The sequence below is a fragment of the Coturnix japonica genome, chromosome 2 (assembly GCF_001577835.2).
Source record: "Coturnix japonica isolate 7356 chromosome 2, Coturnix japonica 2.1, whole genome shotgun sequence".
NCBI classification, from domain to species: domain Eukaryota; kingdom Metazoa; phylum Chordata; class Aves; order Galliformes; family Phasianidae; genus Coturnix; species Coturnix japonica.
This window is the reverse complement of record NC_029517.1, coordinates 37,345,614-37,364,657: the sequence shown is the minus strand read 5'-3', so window position 1 is coordinate 37,364,657 and position 19,044 is coordinate 37,345,614. Positions and strand designations below refer to the sequence as shown.

Below are 19,044 nucleotides of genomic sequence, written 5' to 3'. Positions count from 1 at the left end.
GCTCTTGCTGCTTTCTCTGAGGTAGAATTTAAATAGCTGGTGACAGAGAAATTATTTGTACTCCTCAATGGCCGGCAGGGTTTTGTGGTGGTTTCCCGACTCTAACGTGGCAAGCTAGATTTTTCTAGCACCGCTTTAAAAAATATAGCGTATGTTGCTAGGAGTGAGACTGAATGTGGAGTTTCTTGTTTAGTGGTTTTGTACTCCTTTGCTTTCATCTTTGGAAACAAAACAGCTGATGTGTTTTCTTCTAAGAAAGCGCAGTTCTGTGGAGAATACTATTTTTGTGTGCTGCTTCCCTCTACTGGATGGAATGGAAACAATTGTGGCTGATGAATGGATCCAGCTTTCCAGGCTAATGTCTTGTGTAAGACTTCCATTGTGAGTGGGAAATACTTTCTAAGTGCTTAGTGAATAGAATGGGCTTTGGTTGTTACCCAGAGTTCTCTGTAAACTGAAACACTCTGATGGATATGTTACTGTCTTGTCTTGCTCTCCATATCAAGAATCTCCAGATATTACCAGCATAGAAACACTGTGGTAGAGCAAAGGTGTTTTTTTTTTTTTTCAAGCTTTTATTTTGCTGTTGGGAGTTGACAGCTGTGCATTGTGCCTGGTGCTGTGCTGCCCTGAGTAAGCATAGAGGGTTTGCATGTTTTGAGCCAACAGGATGGTTCTCAGCATGCATGGTGCTTTTTCATTCTTAGCGGATGGGGATGCTCCTGTTCTCCAGCACAGTCACTATTAAATGACCCACTTCAGAGAATGTAGTCCAGTGAATGCAGGAAAAGTCTTCATCTGAAATTTACCATAGATGACATCTCCAACCCATAAGTGTTGGCAGATGGCTTCCGTTCTTAAGAGGAGCCGATGTGGACATTCTTCCTAGTATTGTATTTCAAAGAAAACAATGACACTTCCATCCAACTTTTAGAATACAATCTGAATCTTACTAAGAAAGAGGGTTTGCTTTTTCTCTGAGGAGAAACTATTGTTGGTTTTTTTGTTGTTTTTTTGGGGGGCACCCTTGCATTTCTTTTTCCCTCTTCAGTTCTTCATCAGATGGTGATACAGGTTTTTCTCTTCCAGGTACTGCATTTCTACTGTGATACCTGCTCTGTCCCCATATGTCGTGAATGTACCATGGGGCGACATGTGGGTCACAGCTTTATCTACCTCCAAGATGCCCTCCAGGACTCCAGGACTCTTACCATCCAGCTCCTGGCAGATGCTCAGCAAGGACGACAGGCTATTCAGGTAAGATACTCCCAACTCAAGTACTTAATTTTTTTTGTATCCCTCACGGCTTGTCTGGTACAGGGCAGGGTGTCAGGCAAAAAGCTCTCTGCTGCTTCTGTCAGATTTCTCACCCCTTCTGTTCTCCCAGATCTGACAGAAGTGGCTGTGTAGCTGAGAACGAAGTGCTGTTATGAATTTTGCATTCCTGCAGCATAGTCCTGTCATGTAAATCATAATATATATGAAGCTGTTTCCAAATGCACTTGAACACAAGGCATTTTGAGCGAAGTTCTGATCTTGTACAGCAGTGCCAAGCATGTTTCTGCTTTTACAGATGAGACTTTTATTCTCAGATGTCTCTTATGTCTGTACAGCATCTACACTGTAACTACTTATAGGTCTGGTTATGTCTGCAGCGATGCCACCACATGTAAAATGCTAATTATCTGTTTGGATTGCCATGGAACTTCTAATCTACCACTTTAAGGGATCTGAGCTACCTCCATACAAGGATTGCTCTGCCTACACAGGTGCACACTGCAGCTGCCGATTGCATCCTACCTCAGCTATTTTAGAGTGCACATATAAATACTAAATGAGGCCTTGAAGGAAGGTAATGTAGTGCTTTAACGGGTAGAAGGAAAATCTGCATAGGAAATGAATTTGCAGGGATATGTTTGTAGCTAGTTAGCTTGTGCTGAGTAGTATCTAGTAGTAACTGTTATGGTATTAGCAGTAGTTTTCCTTTCATAAAGAGCCTTTAAACAGGAAAGGAATAGTACAAAGCTAGTTTGCACTACTACTGTCTAGTTTCGTCAGTCTCAAAAGCTTTGAGCTGGGTAGTCAACACTTTTATGTTAGATTTAACCAACAAGACTTTATTTTTATTTTTTTTTTAGTTAAGCACTGGCAGAAGTAAGGTTTGTCAATTAGATGCGCTTTTCTCTCAAATGTGTGCTACATGAAATGAGCTGTCCCCCTCATCATTGCTTATTTTAATAGATGACTGTTTTGAGTTGGGTCTTTTAAACTTTGTTGTTAAACCTGTCAAATCTCACCCTCTGAAGGAGCGGTCACAGTCAACAGCAGTGTCTGCTAGCTGGTTTCCTGCAGTGCCACAGAATTTCAGTGTATTCTAGGCATGTTTCAAATTGTAGAGCGTGTCTCAGAGTCTGCTTGTCTGGGAGCTGGAATCCCTCTCTGTGATGTGACAGCTTCATGTCTCCATAATAAGTGGGAATAAATAAGGCAGCTATAACCCTTTCTTAGGTGAGCTTGTTCAGTTGGAAAGGAGCAGCTGATTTTACCTCTCCTGAGTCTTTGCACCTGTGGAAGGAAAAAAGCACTGTGATGGTATAGATCTTAACTGTTTTAGATACCTCCATTTGGCTTATGATGTTGTTACCTGTGTCAGAACATTAAGCACCAGAGTTTTGGAGCTGGATGAACATTTTAAAACCTCATGTTTTAAAAACCCCAATCCCTGCAAAAAACTTAGCTTCCAAGGCTTGTTCTAAATAACATTATAAGCAGTATCTTCAGCAGCATCCATACAGAAACATTTAACGTCCCCAGAATGAGCAAGAATGAAGGGATTATTCTAGTCTAGAGAACCTCAGTAGTGCAGTGTTTTGAATTTCTCTAGGCTTCCCTAGACAAGGGCTTGTCTGTTAGTAATTAAATTATTGCTTTTGGCCTTTAGGGCTCTTAATCATTTAACTGGTGTGGGTAAATCATCTGAATAGTGACTGTCTTTTGGAATAGAAACCAAAAGAATAATGTTGAGTATCACTCTGCTAGTACTGCATGCACGCTTTCATGCCTGCTTGCTCCTGGATTTACTTTGCTCTTTTTTCTTTCCCCTGTTCTCTTCTGGCTTTTCTTTTGGAGGCTCCTGCTCTTGTGGTGAGTTGACTACTTAAATGATGGACAGGTAAAAGGTGGGTGGCCTGGCAGTGTTCACACAACTTAAGCAAATAGCTCTTGAATTTAGTTTATCTGGTTTTGCCCTAGTCCAGCTACTGCCCACACATGTTAAGAGGAAGTGCACTTGGGCATTTAGCAACAAAAATATGTAAAATGAATGAGTCTTTTCAAGAACTGACTTTTATCAGGGCCTTTTAAACTAGACCACTCTACAGAAAAGAGTTGGTGAGCGGGCAGATCTGTGATGAAGCTGGGGAGTTAGTAATCTGTGTTTGCATATGTGGAAATGGGGAATACTACAGCTCAGGGCAGCTACTGCCTCAGTGTCATCAGCAGCAGCTAGGAGAAATGCGGGGGTTAAAACTGAGGTGCTTGAGTCAAAGGTTGATGCAGTGAACCTGCTACACAAGGGAATTTTTATATAGAAGAGTTTGTGTTGGGACAGCATGGCTGTAAAGCTGCGTGTTTATCCCAGGGAGGAGACAGCACGTCAGCATGCATTTGGGACAGACTGAGGAAACTATACTGAAATAAAAGAAATGGGCTTGAATACCTTTTTAAAGCTTGGAAGCAGTCATCAGAACCAAATTCCAATGCAAGCTGCAATATGAGGAACACAGACTTGAGCTCTAAGGAGACTGAGAAGTAGTTTGGTGCAGTGACACCTCTCCGTGCAACTGATTCATGCTGCTGTATTAGTAACCTTAACAGGCTAGGAAGGTGATACCTCTGACATGAAAACCTGAGGATGAATGAGGAGAGGTAGCTTAGAGTGAAGGGAAAGAGGTGGGCTCTGAAGGGCCTTGCAGGAGAAAGGAAATAAGCCATGAGTCATTTGGCTGGAGAATACCTGGTTAACCAAAGTTGAAGGCTTCTAGGAATAAATGTTTATTTGAACTCTTCCAGTGGCTTTGGAAGAAAGATTGTTTTTCTGGCTATGGTGATTGCTGTACATTAAGGTACGTTTCAGGAGTGACAAACCAGATGAGGCTTCAGTGGCTCATGATGCTGAGAAGTAGAAAGCTCACTCCTCAGAGTATATGGACTCCTGTAAACCTGGCAACATGAGACTTGTTGGTGAATCTTCTTGATTCTACAGCGATGGAAAGCTCCTGTTCACCAGCGCTGCTCTGGTCTCGACCTGAATTGTGCATTTCTAATCCTATCCCTAACGCAAGAACTTGCACTTGTAACTGAGTGGTGAACTGAGCCAGCTCAGGAGACAGCCTCTCAGTGTGATTGCTTTTTTGGCTCAGTCAGCACCCTAGGCTGGCTCATTGCACTCTTATAGGGACCCATGGTGCCCAGGAATTGAACAGAAACACCCCGTTCTTGTAGGACCTCTTTCTGAGCAGACTTACCTCATTATAAAGCTATCTTCCCTCTGTGCTCAGATACTTTTCTCACATTTTCAGTGGCTTGAAGTGATTCAAATGAGGATCTGAAAGATGAGGTAATGTGGAGTAAGACAGGACCGTTCCCTTTTGATAATGACAGCTTGTACTGCTGGCTTGTTTATACCTTATGAAAGTGCACACTTAGCTGTCTTCTTATCAATTTTTTCCAAGGAGTGGGCCACAAACTGAACGTAAATCTGTTTCGATGAAAGATAGATGGCTTCTTCGAAATGTCATGTTCTTAAAATACATCTATACATGTGTAATTGTATATATGTATGTATGTGTATGTAATCTAATGCACTTGCACAACAGTAAAGCAGCGAGTGTTTGCTCCCATTTGGTGTTAATTTGCAGGTGAAAGTGTTAAAATACAATTTAAATTGTGGAGGTCAGTTGTCTTTTTTTGTTTGTTTTACTAAAACTGTTTTGATCTGAGCCTACATCTTAGTTCGCTCGGTGGGGCATTTGGCAGTGCTTTGATTGAAATGTGGAAACTTGCAGTGGAGTCTTGTCATTAGCAGAACATGGAAGAAGAGACTTATTTTCCAGCATCAAAAGCTTAAACTTTGCCAGTAAGGATGGGGCAATCTGCTAATGCAGTGCCTCTTTTCTCATAGAAGTTGTGAGGGACGTTGGTGTGAAGCAGATGAGCTGAACCTTGAACACCCTTCTTGCTAGAGAGGGAGGGGGAGGTAGCTAAGAAATTTTTTCCATTGAGGGAAACTCACTGGAAGAGCTCAGTTGTCTTCAGCTTCTCTGTGCCCTTCAGTGGGAGCTTCATTGTGGGTTTCTGCATGGGATTGGTGCTGCTGGGAGGCCAACCCCTGAGAAAGATGGCGCTGGTGCTGCAAGGCATCCTTCTGGTGTTGTCACACTGAGTAAGCTCAGACACACCCCTGGTGAATGGCTTTGAAGCCAGGCTTGCAGGTTGGAGAGCCTAAATGGAAGCCTAGTAAACAAAAAATGAAGTTGAATGAATCATTCTTTTTCTAACAGCAGAGATGAAAGGAAATTTAAAATAGAATGCAATATCACAAATGATCAGATAAGCCCTTAATGTAAATATAGAATTTGTATCAAGTGAGCTGTATTTCTTTCTGTTTTTCTTTCTTCAGGTACTTCTACTTTGTGCCTTGCTTTAATGAATTCCTTTGTTTAATATACAAGCAGATAGTTATCAGGGAAGATGCATTGTTATATGTGGCACTGTCCATACTACTGCTTACCTTGAGCTTTAGGCAACAAGTGCTGTTCTGCTGCACATGCTAAAATGATTCTGTATGTCTGACATGAGCTCACCTCTCCTGTAACCTTCCCCGTGTCAAAGCACTTTTAAACACTTTAACCACCAGAAGTGAGAATACTTCAGTTTGTTTCCAGTTTGTAGTCTGACCGTTTAAATTGACTTAGCTACTGTGATCTGTGCTGTGGCTGCACCAATATTACAATTGCTAAGCTGATTAATCCTAATATTCTTACTGTAAATATACTTTGTGTAAGGTCTGCAGTTAATTTCTCCAGTAGAGGAACAGTAGGAAGCTTTTATGATGGAGAAAACTGACTGTCTTGGCTGAGTTGTTTTACCTTGCACTGAAGCAAGTAATTGGAAGAATCCTGAGAAACCAGACATCTATCATTTTAATGCAAAGAACTGAAAACAAATAGTGTTTATCAGCAGAACACCTTCAGAATGTGGCAGAAGAGGGCTAACCTGAGATGCAGAAAGTTCAGTCATTAGTTCATTTAATTTACTTCTAAAGAAAGAGAGTGTTTGCCAGAGAATATGCTCCTCGAAGGTTTTTCTCCTGTCCCCCCTAGATAATCCTTTTAAAAAGAATGAACTTGCTCTTAAATTTCTCTGTGTTTAAGGTTTAAGTCTTCCACACAGAGGTAAGGAGGTATGTACCTAAGGTTTTTCATCCATTATCTGTGGAAGGACCTTTTTTTAAACAGTTAGGCAAGCTTAACACTGATGATCTGTGATACACTTAAACAGCCTTTACTCTCATGGTGTCTTACATGCAGGGCTGTGTTGTACAGCAGTATGTTCAAATTGATAGTTCTCTGAACTGAATTATTTAAATCTAACACTCTGTATCTATTTGGATTAGCAGGCTCTTCTCTTTGAGACTTAAATTGGCCTTTTTCATTAGCTTTGCTGTGTGGATGTAATTGTGGATGTACTCGTTTAATTTGGGTAGCAGAAGCCACGCAGTGGTACCAGCATCTTTACAGTGGCTTCACATTAGTTTGTAGCCTGTCTTTCCCCTTGAGTGCTGCACTCTTCTGACCGTAACTTTGATTTTTAAATAACTGGCACTAGTGAAAACAAGTAGTTTTGTATCTAGAAAAATACACTTAAGTATTTCATAGGCACAATATAATTAAGCCAAGATCAAACTATTGAGGTCTTTTGTTCAAGTTCATAATGTCCATTAGAAGATGGGACATCTGGAAAACTGATAAAAATTGGAAATGAAGAGCCCTGCTTCGGGTCCCTCCATAGTCAGCCCAGGTATGCAGAATCAAAACCAAAATGTCATACTTCCTTGCTGCTTCTGGCTCTTGCAGTCAGCTCCTCATTACTTCGTGTTACAGCATCAGCTTCCATGTCAGAACCACTGTAGCAAGGTAACTACTGTGAGTTTCTTGCAGAAACAGGAAGCAGTTACAAGAAAGTTGGCAAGGGTGTCTTCAAGGACACTGGGAGTCCAATACAACTTTGCTCTTTACCTTTTATTCAGAAGTGGCTGGAGCATATAAGAACTAGCCAGGCACGTCTGGGTCTGGGAAGAAATGCTGGAATTGGCATTTTGTTGGCAGGCGCTGACACCCTGGCTGCCAGTCACAGTCCACAAGTTTATGCAGAGCTAGAGCTAATAAGATGTCAAATGTATGACTCGGTCGGTGTAACTACCTTGAGGCTTCAGCAAACTCTTTCGGTCTGTATAAAATGCCCAGAGACCATGACACTTGCTCGTTTAACAATCCTCATTAAATACTTTGCAATTTGAGGGCACAGATAATGCTGCGTGCTGTCGTCCTCTTCTGCTGATGTGTTTGTGTTTGTATGTTGCTTTTTCTGAGTAGATTTATAGGAAAGAACAAGGTGTTCCTAAGAGAGCTGGTAACTGTAGCTAGTGACAGATGTCTGCTGGACTGAATTACATTCCATCATGAAAACATGCTTGTTTGCCACATGGGAGCTTGATTTGCAAGGTTTCCATTTGTTGTGGCTCTCAGACACATCAAGTGCACGCACTGTCATTGCTTAGATTTTACTGTGTGTGTTTGAGTATTGGTTTCAGTCCTGAAGTTGGCAGGATACATTGCCAAGTCCTTTCATTTTTGGCAACACAAGGCTCTGGTGATATCCATAACAGAATGGAGAGCGTCTTGTCAGTCTTTTGGCTCTTGAATAGTCACATGAGTGCGTAGGTGCAAGCTGCAAATGGACAACTGCACCTGCCAACAGCAGGAGCCACAGTAGCTGTAACTGGATTGGTAATGGGTAACTGAACCAGATGGTTTCCTGATCGCAGCTCTTGTCTCCAGTTTTCCAAGCATGTGAGCTAGCTGTAGCCATTTCATTCACAAACACTGGAGTGATGAAGCTGGAATGAGAGCGTTGAACGGCGCCTTTTTTAAAAGGATTTGAGGTGAAAAAATTGTGCAGTGCTTGTGCAGAAAAAGGAATGCTGCTTCTCAACATTGTTCCTAACAAACTGGCTTCTCAGAGGACAGCTTCTATGCAGGAAATGCCTGCTGAACAACAGCAGAGTTACTGTGGCAGAGCTGTGACGCCCTGCAGTAATTGGAAAGTGCAGGAGATTTTCATGCTCCCAGAAGTTGTCCTTTAAACCCCTGTACTGGTGCATGGTACAATGAAATCATAAGCTCTGTACAGTAGATTTGTTGTACACACTCACACAATTGTTTTTGTTTTACATACATATATATATGTATACATATATATGCCAATATTCAGGCTCTGCAGTATGAAGTGGGTGAAGACCTAACAAACCTAAGAAGTGTTATTCTGTGCATTTTCCTAAAGGTGTAGTGAAATGTAAGTAACCTCTTGCAGATTTGGTTGAGCCCTAAGAGTGTTATTTTTCTCTCCAGTTGAGTATTGAACAGGCCCAGGCTGTGGCAGAGCAAGTTGAGATGAAAGCGAAGGTGGTACAGTCTGAAGTCAAAGCAGTGACTACTAGACATAAGAAGGCCTTGGAAGAGCGAGAGTGCGAGCTGCTTTGGAAGGTATGTACCAAACACTTGTGCTTTGTACATTTGATATTGGAAAACTCCTTAACTTATACACTGTGCAGAAACAGTACCATTTATGGTGAACTCACTGTTATCTAGGGAGCCAGTTGCTGATTTCTGCCTCTAGTTGGTTTTATTTTGAAGCACTTCTTAACCTTGTGAAAAAGCTTTTTTTTTGTAGGGAATACTGTGTGAAAGCTTAACCACACACATAAGGTGGGCACTCCCCCTGCTGGCTCAGCAGGAGTGCATCACATCTCAAGTACTGAGGTGCGTGATGTCAAGAGATAGTGCCATCCTGGAAATTACTTCTCTCCTGCCCCCTATCCTGGTTGAAATGGTACCGTGCTGGTGTATATGTTGCCAGCAAAATGACTATTATGTTGGTAAAGTTATTTCATGGAACTACACTAGCCAAGTGATTTTAATCTTCTAAAGGAGAGGTTTGTATTTAAGTTGTTTTCTTAGTACTGAAATTTTTACAAGAATTAACTTCGTAGTTTCTGTACTTCTAAGGCTGTTTTTCTGAGGTACTTCTATGGAGGGAAAGGAGTTCACTTTCTACTCTAGGTCTTCCCTAAGTAGCTCAACAACCTTTTCTTTTGAGGTATTATATATATTACAGATGAAGTAAGAGCTGCTCCTACCTGTTTGTATCTCAAGAGGTTGAATACACTGAGTGCACTTTAAAGGAACACCTGAGGACTAGTTTTGGGTTATAAAACATTTCAGTAAGGAAAAGTAGTTCTTTTTAGCATGCACTGTGGAGGCATGGGAAACCATTGTAATGAGTAAGGAAGTTGAATATATATTAAGGTAATCTTAATTTTTTTTAGAAGCAGCCTTGTTAAAAATAAATAAATAAATAAATAAAATATAAAAAAGCCATTACGCTTTATATGAAATGACATTCTTAAACATCTGTTAGCTGGTCAGTGTTTACCCAAGGGCTTCTTCAGACAGTGAGTTGTCCCTCACTAAAGTACACTGGTGATATTGTTCTGCAGCCAAGCAAGTATTCAGACATGTGAAAAGAAGTTTTTCTAACAATAAAACCATTACGTGTTTCATTAATTTTTCAAGCTAAGTGCATTTGCCAAAGGATCCAGAGTGATTTTTCACAAGTAAAGATGAACACAGTCTAGTAAACACAAACAAATGCAGAACAAACAAACAAACAAAACCTGAAAGCAAACAAACAAAACCAACCAACCAACCAACCATTTTTGCTTGAGCTACAATTGCCCAAGAAGGGAATTGGCAGCTGCCGTCTGTGTCCTTTGAAGTAGCATTATATGGCATCCTATTTTAAAGCAGTAGTTCAGTGTGGCTGCTGGTACTTGTGGGAAAATATTAAAGCAATTGGACCCTAAAAATTCCAGATGTCTGGTGTTATCCAATCACATGGAAACAGTTTGGACAGGCAAGGAAGTGAGGAGAACCCATATCCATTAGCTGATACCAACTCTTAGAAGGCTAAGAGTTCTGTGATTACAGCCTGCCTTCTGAAGTTGATCTCAGTTCTCCCTTTAGAGCAGCCTTGGCCCCTGATCTTTTCTGTGTGCCTACAGTTACCTCTTTTCTCCAGAGTCATGAGATAAGATGTACTTCCCGATGATCTGTCAAGTACTCTGCAACTAGAAGGCAGAACAGCTCTTATCATGTCTTGTGTCAGCATTCTACGACAAATATCTTGACTGTTTATGTAGAAGTACTGCTGGGATGTATTTTGGTGTTAAGTGAGACCTATTGGTGATTGGTGGGTGGTTGGACTGGATGATCTTGTATGTCTTTTCCAACCTTGGTGATTCTATGATTCTAAGGGTTGTCTTTTCTGACATGTACTTTTTTTCCCCCCACCCCTCATCCTCTCCCAGGTGGAAAAGATTCGTCAAGTCAAGGCTAAGTCGCTCTACTTGCAAGTTGAAAAGTTACGTCAGAACCTAAATAAGCTGGACAACACCATTAGTGCTGTTCAGCAGGTCCTGGAGGAAGGTCGTACTATAGATATTCTTCTGGCCCGGGACCGTATGCTGGCTCAGGTGCAGGAGCTCAAGAATGTGAGAGGCCTTCTGCAGCCGCAGGAGGATGACAGGATCATGTTAACAACCCCTGACCAGGCATTGTATATGGCCATTAAATCAATGGGCTTTGTCAGTAGCGGGGCTTTTGCTCCTCTGACCAAAGCCACTGGGGAAGGCCTTAAGCGTGCACTGCAGGGGAAAGTAGCCTCTTTCACAGTTATAGGTTACGATCACGACGGTGAGCCTCGCCTTTCAGGAGGTGACATGATCTCTGCAGTGGTAATGGGCCCAGATGGAAATCTGTTTGGGGCAGATGTCAGTGATCAGCAGAACGGAACCTACCTTGTCAGCTACCGTCCACAGCTAGAGGGAGAACATCTGGTGTCCGTGATGATGTGCAACCAACACATTGAGAACAGCCCCTTCAAAGTTGTAGTGAAATCTGGGCGCAGCTACATAGGTATTGGGCTACCCGGGCTCTCATTTGGCAGTGAAGGAGACAGCGATGGGAAACTCTGCCGCCCCTGGGGGGTTAGTGTAGACAAAGAAGGCTACATCATCGTGGCAGACCGCAGCAATAACCGTATCCAGGTGTTCAAACCTTGTGGGACTTTCCATCACAAGTTTGGCACGCTAGGTTCCCGGCCTGGCCAGTTCGATCGTCCCGCCGGTGTGGCCTGTGACGTCTCACGCCGGATCGTCGTGGCTGACAAGGACAATCATCGCATCCAGATTTTCACATTTGAGGGGCAGTTCATTCTGAAGTTTGGGGAGAAAGGAACAAAGAATGGGCAATTCAATTATCCGTGGGACGTGGCCGTCAACGCAGAGGGCAAAATCCTGGTCTCCGACACAAGGAACCATCGCGTTCAGCTGTTTGGGCCCGACGGTGTGTTTCTTAATAAGTATGGCTTTGAAGGGGCACTCTGGAAGCACTTTGATTCCCCCAGAGGTGTGACTTTCAATCACGAGGGCCACTTGGTAGTGACAGACTTCAACAACCATCGCCTGCTGGTCATCCACGCAGATTGCCAGTCAGCACGCTTCCTGGGCTCGGAGGGGAGCGGGAATGGGCAGTTCCTGCGCCCGCAGGGAGTGGCGGTGGATCAAGAGGGGCGCATCATTGTGGCCGACTCCAGGAACCACCGGGTGCAGATATTCGAGTCCAATGGTAGCTTTTTATGCAAGTTCGGCACTCAGGGAAGCGGCTTTGGTCAGATGGACCGTCCTTCAGGTATAGCTGTCACCCCTGATGGCATGATTGTTGTGGTCGACTTTGGAAACAATCGAATTCTCGTCTTCTAATCTGCGTTTGAATTTGGAAGAAACTGTCTCAGGGAAATTCTTCTAAGTGAAAATGAAAAGAAAAAAAAAAAAAAAAAAAAAGAAGAAAAAAAATACAACGTTGATTCAAACCTACCTCATCTTTAATTTTTTTACAGATGAATGTACTTATCTTTTCTGCAGGGAGTGAGCCTGTAAAGTTAAATTCTATCTACCTCATTGTCCTCCCTTCCCTCCCCGGTTTCTCTTTCCCCCCCCTCCCCATCCCAACACACTCGCAGTTCAGAAAATTTTACCTCGCCCCCAACGGGGTTTCATGCACAAACATGTGTTGCTGTGCACATTAGGTGGTTTGTGTGGTGAATTCTGTAGGCTAAGCCAAAAAGGCTCTGTATCTTTTTTTTTTTTTTTTTTTTTTTTTAGTGGAGAAAACGTTATTAGATATTTGTATAGAGCTTGTGTTCCTAACTGTACTGCATTTCTGTGGGTGGGGACATGGGAGGGGGGATATGTTTTGTTTTGTTGAATTGCTGCTGCAGCAGAGAACTTCTTCCTGTTCTCCTTTTTTATACCTCAGTGTGTTTGATTTACTGGTGAACACAGCTTTTTGTTCCCAGAAGACTTCTGAACGTCTTGTGGAAGTGAGTGGGATTCACTCGCCACGAGGAGCGAGTTAGCAACTTTTTGGCATTTCTGTGTGGGATTTTGTTTGTTAGTTTTTCTTTTTCCCTGAAACACAGTAATCCAACAGCACAAAGAGAAGCTGATGAAAATGCACAATGAGCTTTGAGTTGAAACCAAATCGTTCATTTTAGTGGCTTAGTACAGTTGTCATAAAAGTTTAGACAAAGAAAGTGATGCGTTCGTTAATGTAACCTGTTGTTGAGGTTTGGGGTTTTTCTTTTAACCCTTTCACCTGAAAGCTAAATTAGTTTGAAAAAAGAAAGTTTCTTTTATCAGTACATGAACCTAATCTGAGTAACAGAGGTTACAGGGGGCATTGAAACAAGGAAAAAATCAACCCTTGGTTTACGTTTGTGTGAAATGACAAGGTTTTTTTTTTCTTCCTCCCCCATAAAGAGTCTTTAAGGGAAAGAAAAAAAAAAAGTTGAGTGGATTTGTTAGAACAGAAGTGGTACCTTTTTCCAAAATTAAGAAATAAGCACAGCTTTGGAGATTCAGGGTGAGTTTTGGAGAATTTAAGTCTGTTGTGTTTAGAGGATTGCAATAACTTTTATCCATGATAAATGCAACTGGTTTCTTTGTATGTTCATCTTTTGGCTTCCCCGGGAAGCTGGACTGGAGAAGTCCAGGAGCTCTGCTTTAGTTTTTAGGGTGGGGTGAGCCTGTGGCTCCATGTAGTTCTTGCTACAGATCAAAGTGAAAAGCTACGAGTTCCAGCCTAAGGCAAACTGCATCGAGATGAAAATTCGCTTCTTTTTGCTTTTTTTTCCTGTTTTTTTTTTTTCTTCTTTTTTTTTCCCTTTTCCAGGGCAGTACCAAAGAATTCTGTGTGAAATAACCTAGTATGATCCTTAAAAGCTTGGAGGCTGGGGGAGGCGAGCCCCTTCAGGGATATAAAAATTGCTTTTTTTTTTTGAGAAGCAGAAACTTTCTGGGAGAGTGGAGATCTTTCTAAGGACTAAGGACTAAGTTCTAAGGACTAAGGACTTTCTAAGTACTAAGGACTTTGAGTCCCTCGGAAGATTCAGTCTTATTCTTTTCTGTTCCCATTCCCGTTTGGCTGTTAGCGCAGATTCTAGTTTCTAGAATTGCCACTTTACTTTCTGAATAAGGCATTTAGTGGCAATGGTTAAAGTAGGGAAAGGGGCTTCTCTGTCACTCATGGATGGAAGGACTATCCAGTCTTTGCATCAGAAATGCTTTGGGATCTCCGTTACTGTTTGCAAGAGAAGGTCTCTGATGCATAATCATGGTCACTACCAAAGTCTGAAGGGCCTTTACCATCCTCAGAGGAAAGGGTTCATCCCACTGCCAGCTGCCATGCACAAAAGTGTCCTGAGATTGAAAGGCTCTTTACAAATTAGTGAGAAATCACAAGGTGCACTTTCCTTCTTGCTGCTTTTCCCCTCCAATGAGTGTTTGACCTTCTGGGTTTTGTAGAAATCCTGTTGCATACAGACGTCCTTCACTTAAAGGAGGCTTAAACTAAAGGACCAGAAAGAAAAAGACCGATTCAATGAGATGGCAAAACCTCTTTTAAAAGAAGGGTAAGGGAAAACACCTAAATTAAATAAAGTAACTGTGCTGCCTTTCAGCCAAAGCCTCGAGGAAGCGAACTCTTCAAAGCAGTGTGTTTCAGCTGGGCTTAATCTTAGGATAGCATGGTTTAAAAATAGTCTTCAAAAGGATAATCTTTTATACAGATGTCTGTCATTAAACTTGTGTGGCCACTCAACATATGGGTATGAGAGAAACCTAATTTACCTTCAGCTTCAAGTTCTTCTTGTGTCCATGCCTCTCTCCTTGGGGGTGGCCAACATTTGTGGCAGATGGCCCTGTTTGTTTTGTATTATTCAGTCCGAGAATTATTTGAAGTTTGGGCTGTGAAAATGAATACCCTGCAAGATCCTAGATACCAAAGAGAATTGGTTATAAAAGCTTTAATATTTAGTTTGCGGTGTTCTTGCGTTTATCCTGTCATGTCTTAATGAAAATGCCAGGTCTGTTAATATCTTGACCTGAGTGGCTGTCAGTATTTAGAGCATTCTAGAAATGCTCTTGTGCTTTAATGCTTGTTGGGTTCCCCCCTTCTCAGGGGCTGGGAGAAGGAAATTGTTTTCTAGGCATTAAAAAAAAAAGTAAAAAAGGCTACGCATGTGTTCACCCTTGCGTTGAAGAGCAGAAGCATCCTTGCCTCTCTCCAGCCTGCACTGTGTAGAAGGTGACGTAGAAGTTGCCCTCTGCTCTTTCGTATGGAGCCATTGCACAAACCACCAGTCCAGCTCCCTCAGGAACAGGAGTGACTTCAACTTCTTAAGTTGCTGTCTGCTTAATCAGTGGGTTTGCTTACAAACAAAGGCCTCACCTGACAGGGAGCTCTTTTGTTTTAAAAACGCTACTGTTCAGCTACCCAGAATAATTCCAGATCCTTTGTCATAGTGCTAAGCACGCTCGGTCTCATTGAAAAGCAGTAGTGTAGCTTATAAAATTGAGTGTTTTATATGCAATGAAAATAAGCAACAATAATAATAAGCTCAATGACAACAGCAGATGCCCCATATGAGCTTTTAAAAAAGTAATATATAGTTAATTAACGAGACTCAGACCTTGCTTTTTTTTCCTGTGCGTGTTTTTGGGCTGTGCGTGTTCTAAGATTAACACCCCAGTACCGTAACATACACGGTGAAAGTGCATGGGGAGAAAGAAAGAAAGCAAGGCTTTGATGCTGCATTGCAAACCAAACAGGCCAAAGTGTTTGGAGTAATCTTTTGAACCAGTGGAGGTAGCATGGAGAAGGCTGAGGTGAGCTTGTACCTCTTTCTCTTAGCTCCAGCAATGGCCAGTGAGAGATGTGTAACAGACCTGTTGATTACAACTCCCAAAGGAATTCCACCTTGCCAGGTTAAACCGGTGGCTCTCGGTAAACTTGCTTGACAATGTTATCAGCAGTCAGTATGGCTGCTCCAGGGTCACCCTGTGAAGCAATCGTGTTCCTTCTCAGTTAAGCAGGAGCTTCAGCACCAAGCTGAAGCAGATATAATACTTGATAATGCAGGTCCGTCAGATAACTCACTCCTTTCCTTTAGTACCTTTGAAGTAGCTTAAAGGGAGCCCGTAACTATAAAGAAAGTGAGCAAAGGAGGGCAACACCCAAAAAACTGATGTGTATTGGGGCCAGACATAACTAAGGCGAGGGAAGGAAGAGCAAGGCGCTTTGGTGTAGTGTTCCCTTGGAATTGCAGGAAAATGGGCCCGGTTTGTTCTGTTAGAGTAAAACCAAAATCATTTCTGAAGAGTGCAGGTGGGTAGCCTTATCAGGCCATATCTTTGATCATAAAATTTGCTTTATTTCTGGTTTAAAAGAAACTGTGCCAAAGTGTTTTGTTTATTTTATTATTATTATTATTACTTTTTTTTTTAAAGGAGTGTAAGCCAAACGGTGCCAAAAGGTAAGAGGTATTTAAAAATAGAGATATTTAGACACAGTTTGGAACTGTATAAAAATGAACACTGGTACTTGTGTTAGACAAATATTGTACCTTTTGGTCTTCAAGTTCTTGGGAGTTTGAAACCCAGTCCGATGTGGTACAAAATGCACAACGAGAGATGCCACTGTCTTTTTCTTGAAGTTCTACCTCACTTTGCAGAAGTTGATCATCTACCTCAGTTCAGCATCAGACAGGTTTGAGAAATAGCTGGGAAATCTGCCTTGGCAAAGGATTCAACCTGCTTTGTGGGCAGGCATTTAATGGAAACAGATAGTGCATACAATATGATGACTTCTTGCTTTTGCTGGCGTTTTCCTACCTACCCCTGGAAATACTAAGCTGCCCTTGCTAGAGAATCTGTAAATGAAACCAAAGGTTTGTGTATTCTGGCAAACAGGACTGCGATACCTGAAACACTTGAGTTTGTTCCATTTTTACTACAAAGTTTGGAGATGTAGACTTGGTTCAGTATTATGACACTACTGGCTGACATACTCCTTGTCCATTTGCAGTGTTCTCACGTCTTTAAGACCTTTAGGTCTTCTCTCTACAAGAGAAAACTTTTATGCACACCTCCAAGTATGTCCTGTTCCTATTTGGAAAGACTGATGTTACGATTGCTGCAAACACAATGCTATACCAAATGCTTGAAGGGAACGTGATACTGATTGGTTTTAGACTTGGTGATTATGTTAGTAGCTTTCTTGACACAATGGGATTTTTTCCACCATGACAAAGCAACCAAGTTCCTATTCCTGGAGGGTGATATTCAGATATTGTTCAAGAGAAGTTCAGATATTGTCAGGAGAGGCAGCTGAAAACCAGAATGTTGGGTTTTTACGCAACTGAATAGTGATGTGCAGCATGCCCCTTGCTTTTCCTGTGGAGTAAAGTTGCAGAAGCACATTTTCAGATCACTGTATTGGAAGATCTCTTTTCTTCCCCCGCTCGCTTGTGGGGGTGATGGAAGCGGGTACAGAAACTCCCTAATATTGATGGGCTGTGTTGGGTTTGGTAAATGTTATGGTGGAAAACGTACATTGATGTCTCTAAGTGATCTTACGGGTTGACGAGCCAGAGTGGCATCTTTTCCATCATTGTTTAACCAATAATGGTTCTAAAAATGCTTTGCGTACCTGCATGGTCTTAGACCTTCTATTAATGATTGTATCAACTTACAAACTCAGGTAGATAATTTTTTAAGCTCTTTTCATAGAGCCTTACTGACTGAATGTTAAGTGTCTGTGTAGTAACTTAGTTGAGTAACTTCCTTTTGAGCTACCAGACTAGTTAAAACGAAGCCCTTTTATAGGTTTGTAGAATCCTTTTCAGATGACGTAGTAGTTTTTCCTTCCGAGGGAGAGATGTCTGTTTCTGGGTTATGATGTTTTTAGTTTCTTTTCTAAACTGAAAAGTTTTTACCTAGGTTGTAAGGTGTGATAGTCACCGGCGTTGGTGGGGGGGTTCTTACTGTATGTGAGCTGTTGTGCTGTGCATCACCTGTCACGTGCCGCCTGGCTTAGTCGGGTAGAAATGGGAAGCCCGCAACAATATGGAGGTCGCTCACTTCAGGCTCGTGTGTGTGACAAATCATGTTTTCTCCTTTAATTGACTGCAGAGTACAGCCCCCATCTTATAAAAGAAGTTCATTACTGGTGTGTAACGTGTTGCCTCGATGCAGGCTTGTATCGGGATCCGGAATGGTTTTGTCAGCCCTTGGATGTTGGGTATCTTGAGACAATTGGGTTTGTAGTTTCCTGTTCTGCTGCAATTGTTTTCCTTCTACTTTAGTGATTAATCATGCTGCTCTCCTCATAATAATACAAATGTCTCAGCAGGACAGACAGTGCTCGGCTTTTAATGAGCTGCTCAGAGCTTTTATATCTAATGGATAATGAAACAGGCTGTGACAAGAACCTCCGTGCTCCAAACAGGGCATCGCATTTCTGCTCGGACAAAAGGCGACGTTGGGAGATGTGGGGTGTTGAGTGTTGCGTGAGGGAAAAGCGTGACAGGTTATGCGCAAACTTTTACGTAGGATAAGTAAAGCAAAACGTTAGAACTTTTTGTGTTAATGGAGGCTTCTGAATGTATCTCTGTGGTCCATAGGGGAAGGCTGAAGGATGTAGCAAGGAGATGATGTATCAGCTACTGGCAGCCTTAAAACAAAGTCAGTGTCTCTCTGGACTTTAAAATGTTCCTATGCAGTTTATTTTATTTTTGTTTAATCAAATAAATGTGAGTTGTTGTTTTTTTTTTGTTTTTTTTTCATGGCAAATCCGTGTCTGTGTTTTTCTGTATCCATCAATACAAAGTCATGATGCAAAAGGAAAAATAAAAGCCCTCTCCTGGCTGTGAGCTGCCCGGCAGCGGCTGGTGATGCTGCTGTGGTACTGCTGGGATACTATTGAAAACCTGAGCTTGAAGGCACAGCTATACAAGGGGAGGAGGAATGCGGGGTTGCTGTGGAGAGGCGTAAGTCACGATGCAGTGTCTTCCTGCGGTGGTGACAGGAGCCCGCATGGGCCGTACTGGGCTCAAGTCAACTTGCTTGGGCCACTCTTCACAACGTGCGCTGCGATGAGAGCCCAGGGCGGGCGGAGGGGTTGAGGGGTCACGGGCTGCACCCCGAGCCGGGCGGCGCGCTGCGGTTTTGCATGTGAATGCACCGCATTCCTTGGGGGGCTGGGAAGGGCCAGGAAGAATCCTCTCCATTCAGGACGCAGGACCACA

The 19,044-nt window shown here is 42.3% G+C and overlaps 1 protein-coding gene across 1 annotated transcript in view; it reads left to right on the top strand.

Annotated features, from left to right (window-relative positions):
- Nucleotides 1–18,564, top strand: part of TRIM71 (tripartite motif containing 71) — a 55,902-nt gene extending 37,338 nt beyond the window's left edge. The window contains exons 2-4 of the mRNA XM_032442365.1: nt 1,090–1,257; nt 8,691–8,825; nt 10,709–18,564. Of these exons, the coding sequence (XP_032298256.1) occupies nt 1,090–1,257; nt 8,691–8,825; nt 10,709–12,160 (1,755 nt within the window). The 3' untranslated portion in view covers nt 12,161–18,564. The remainder of the gene's footprint in view (nt 1–1,089; nt 1,258–8,690; nt 8,826–10,708) is intronic.
- The last annotated feature ends 480 nt before the right edge of the window (nt 18,565–19,044 follow it).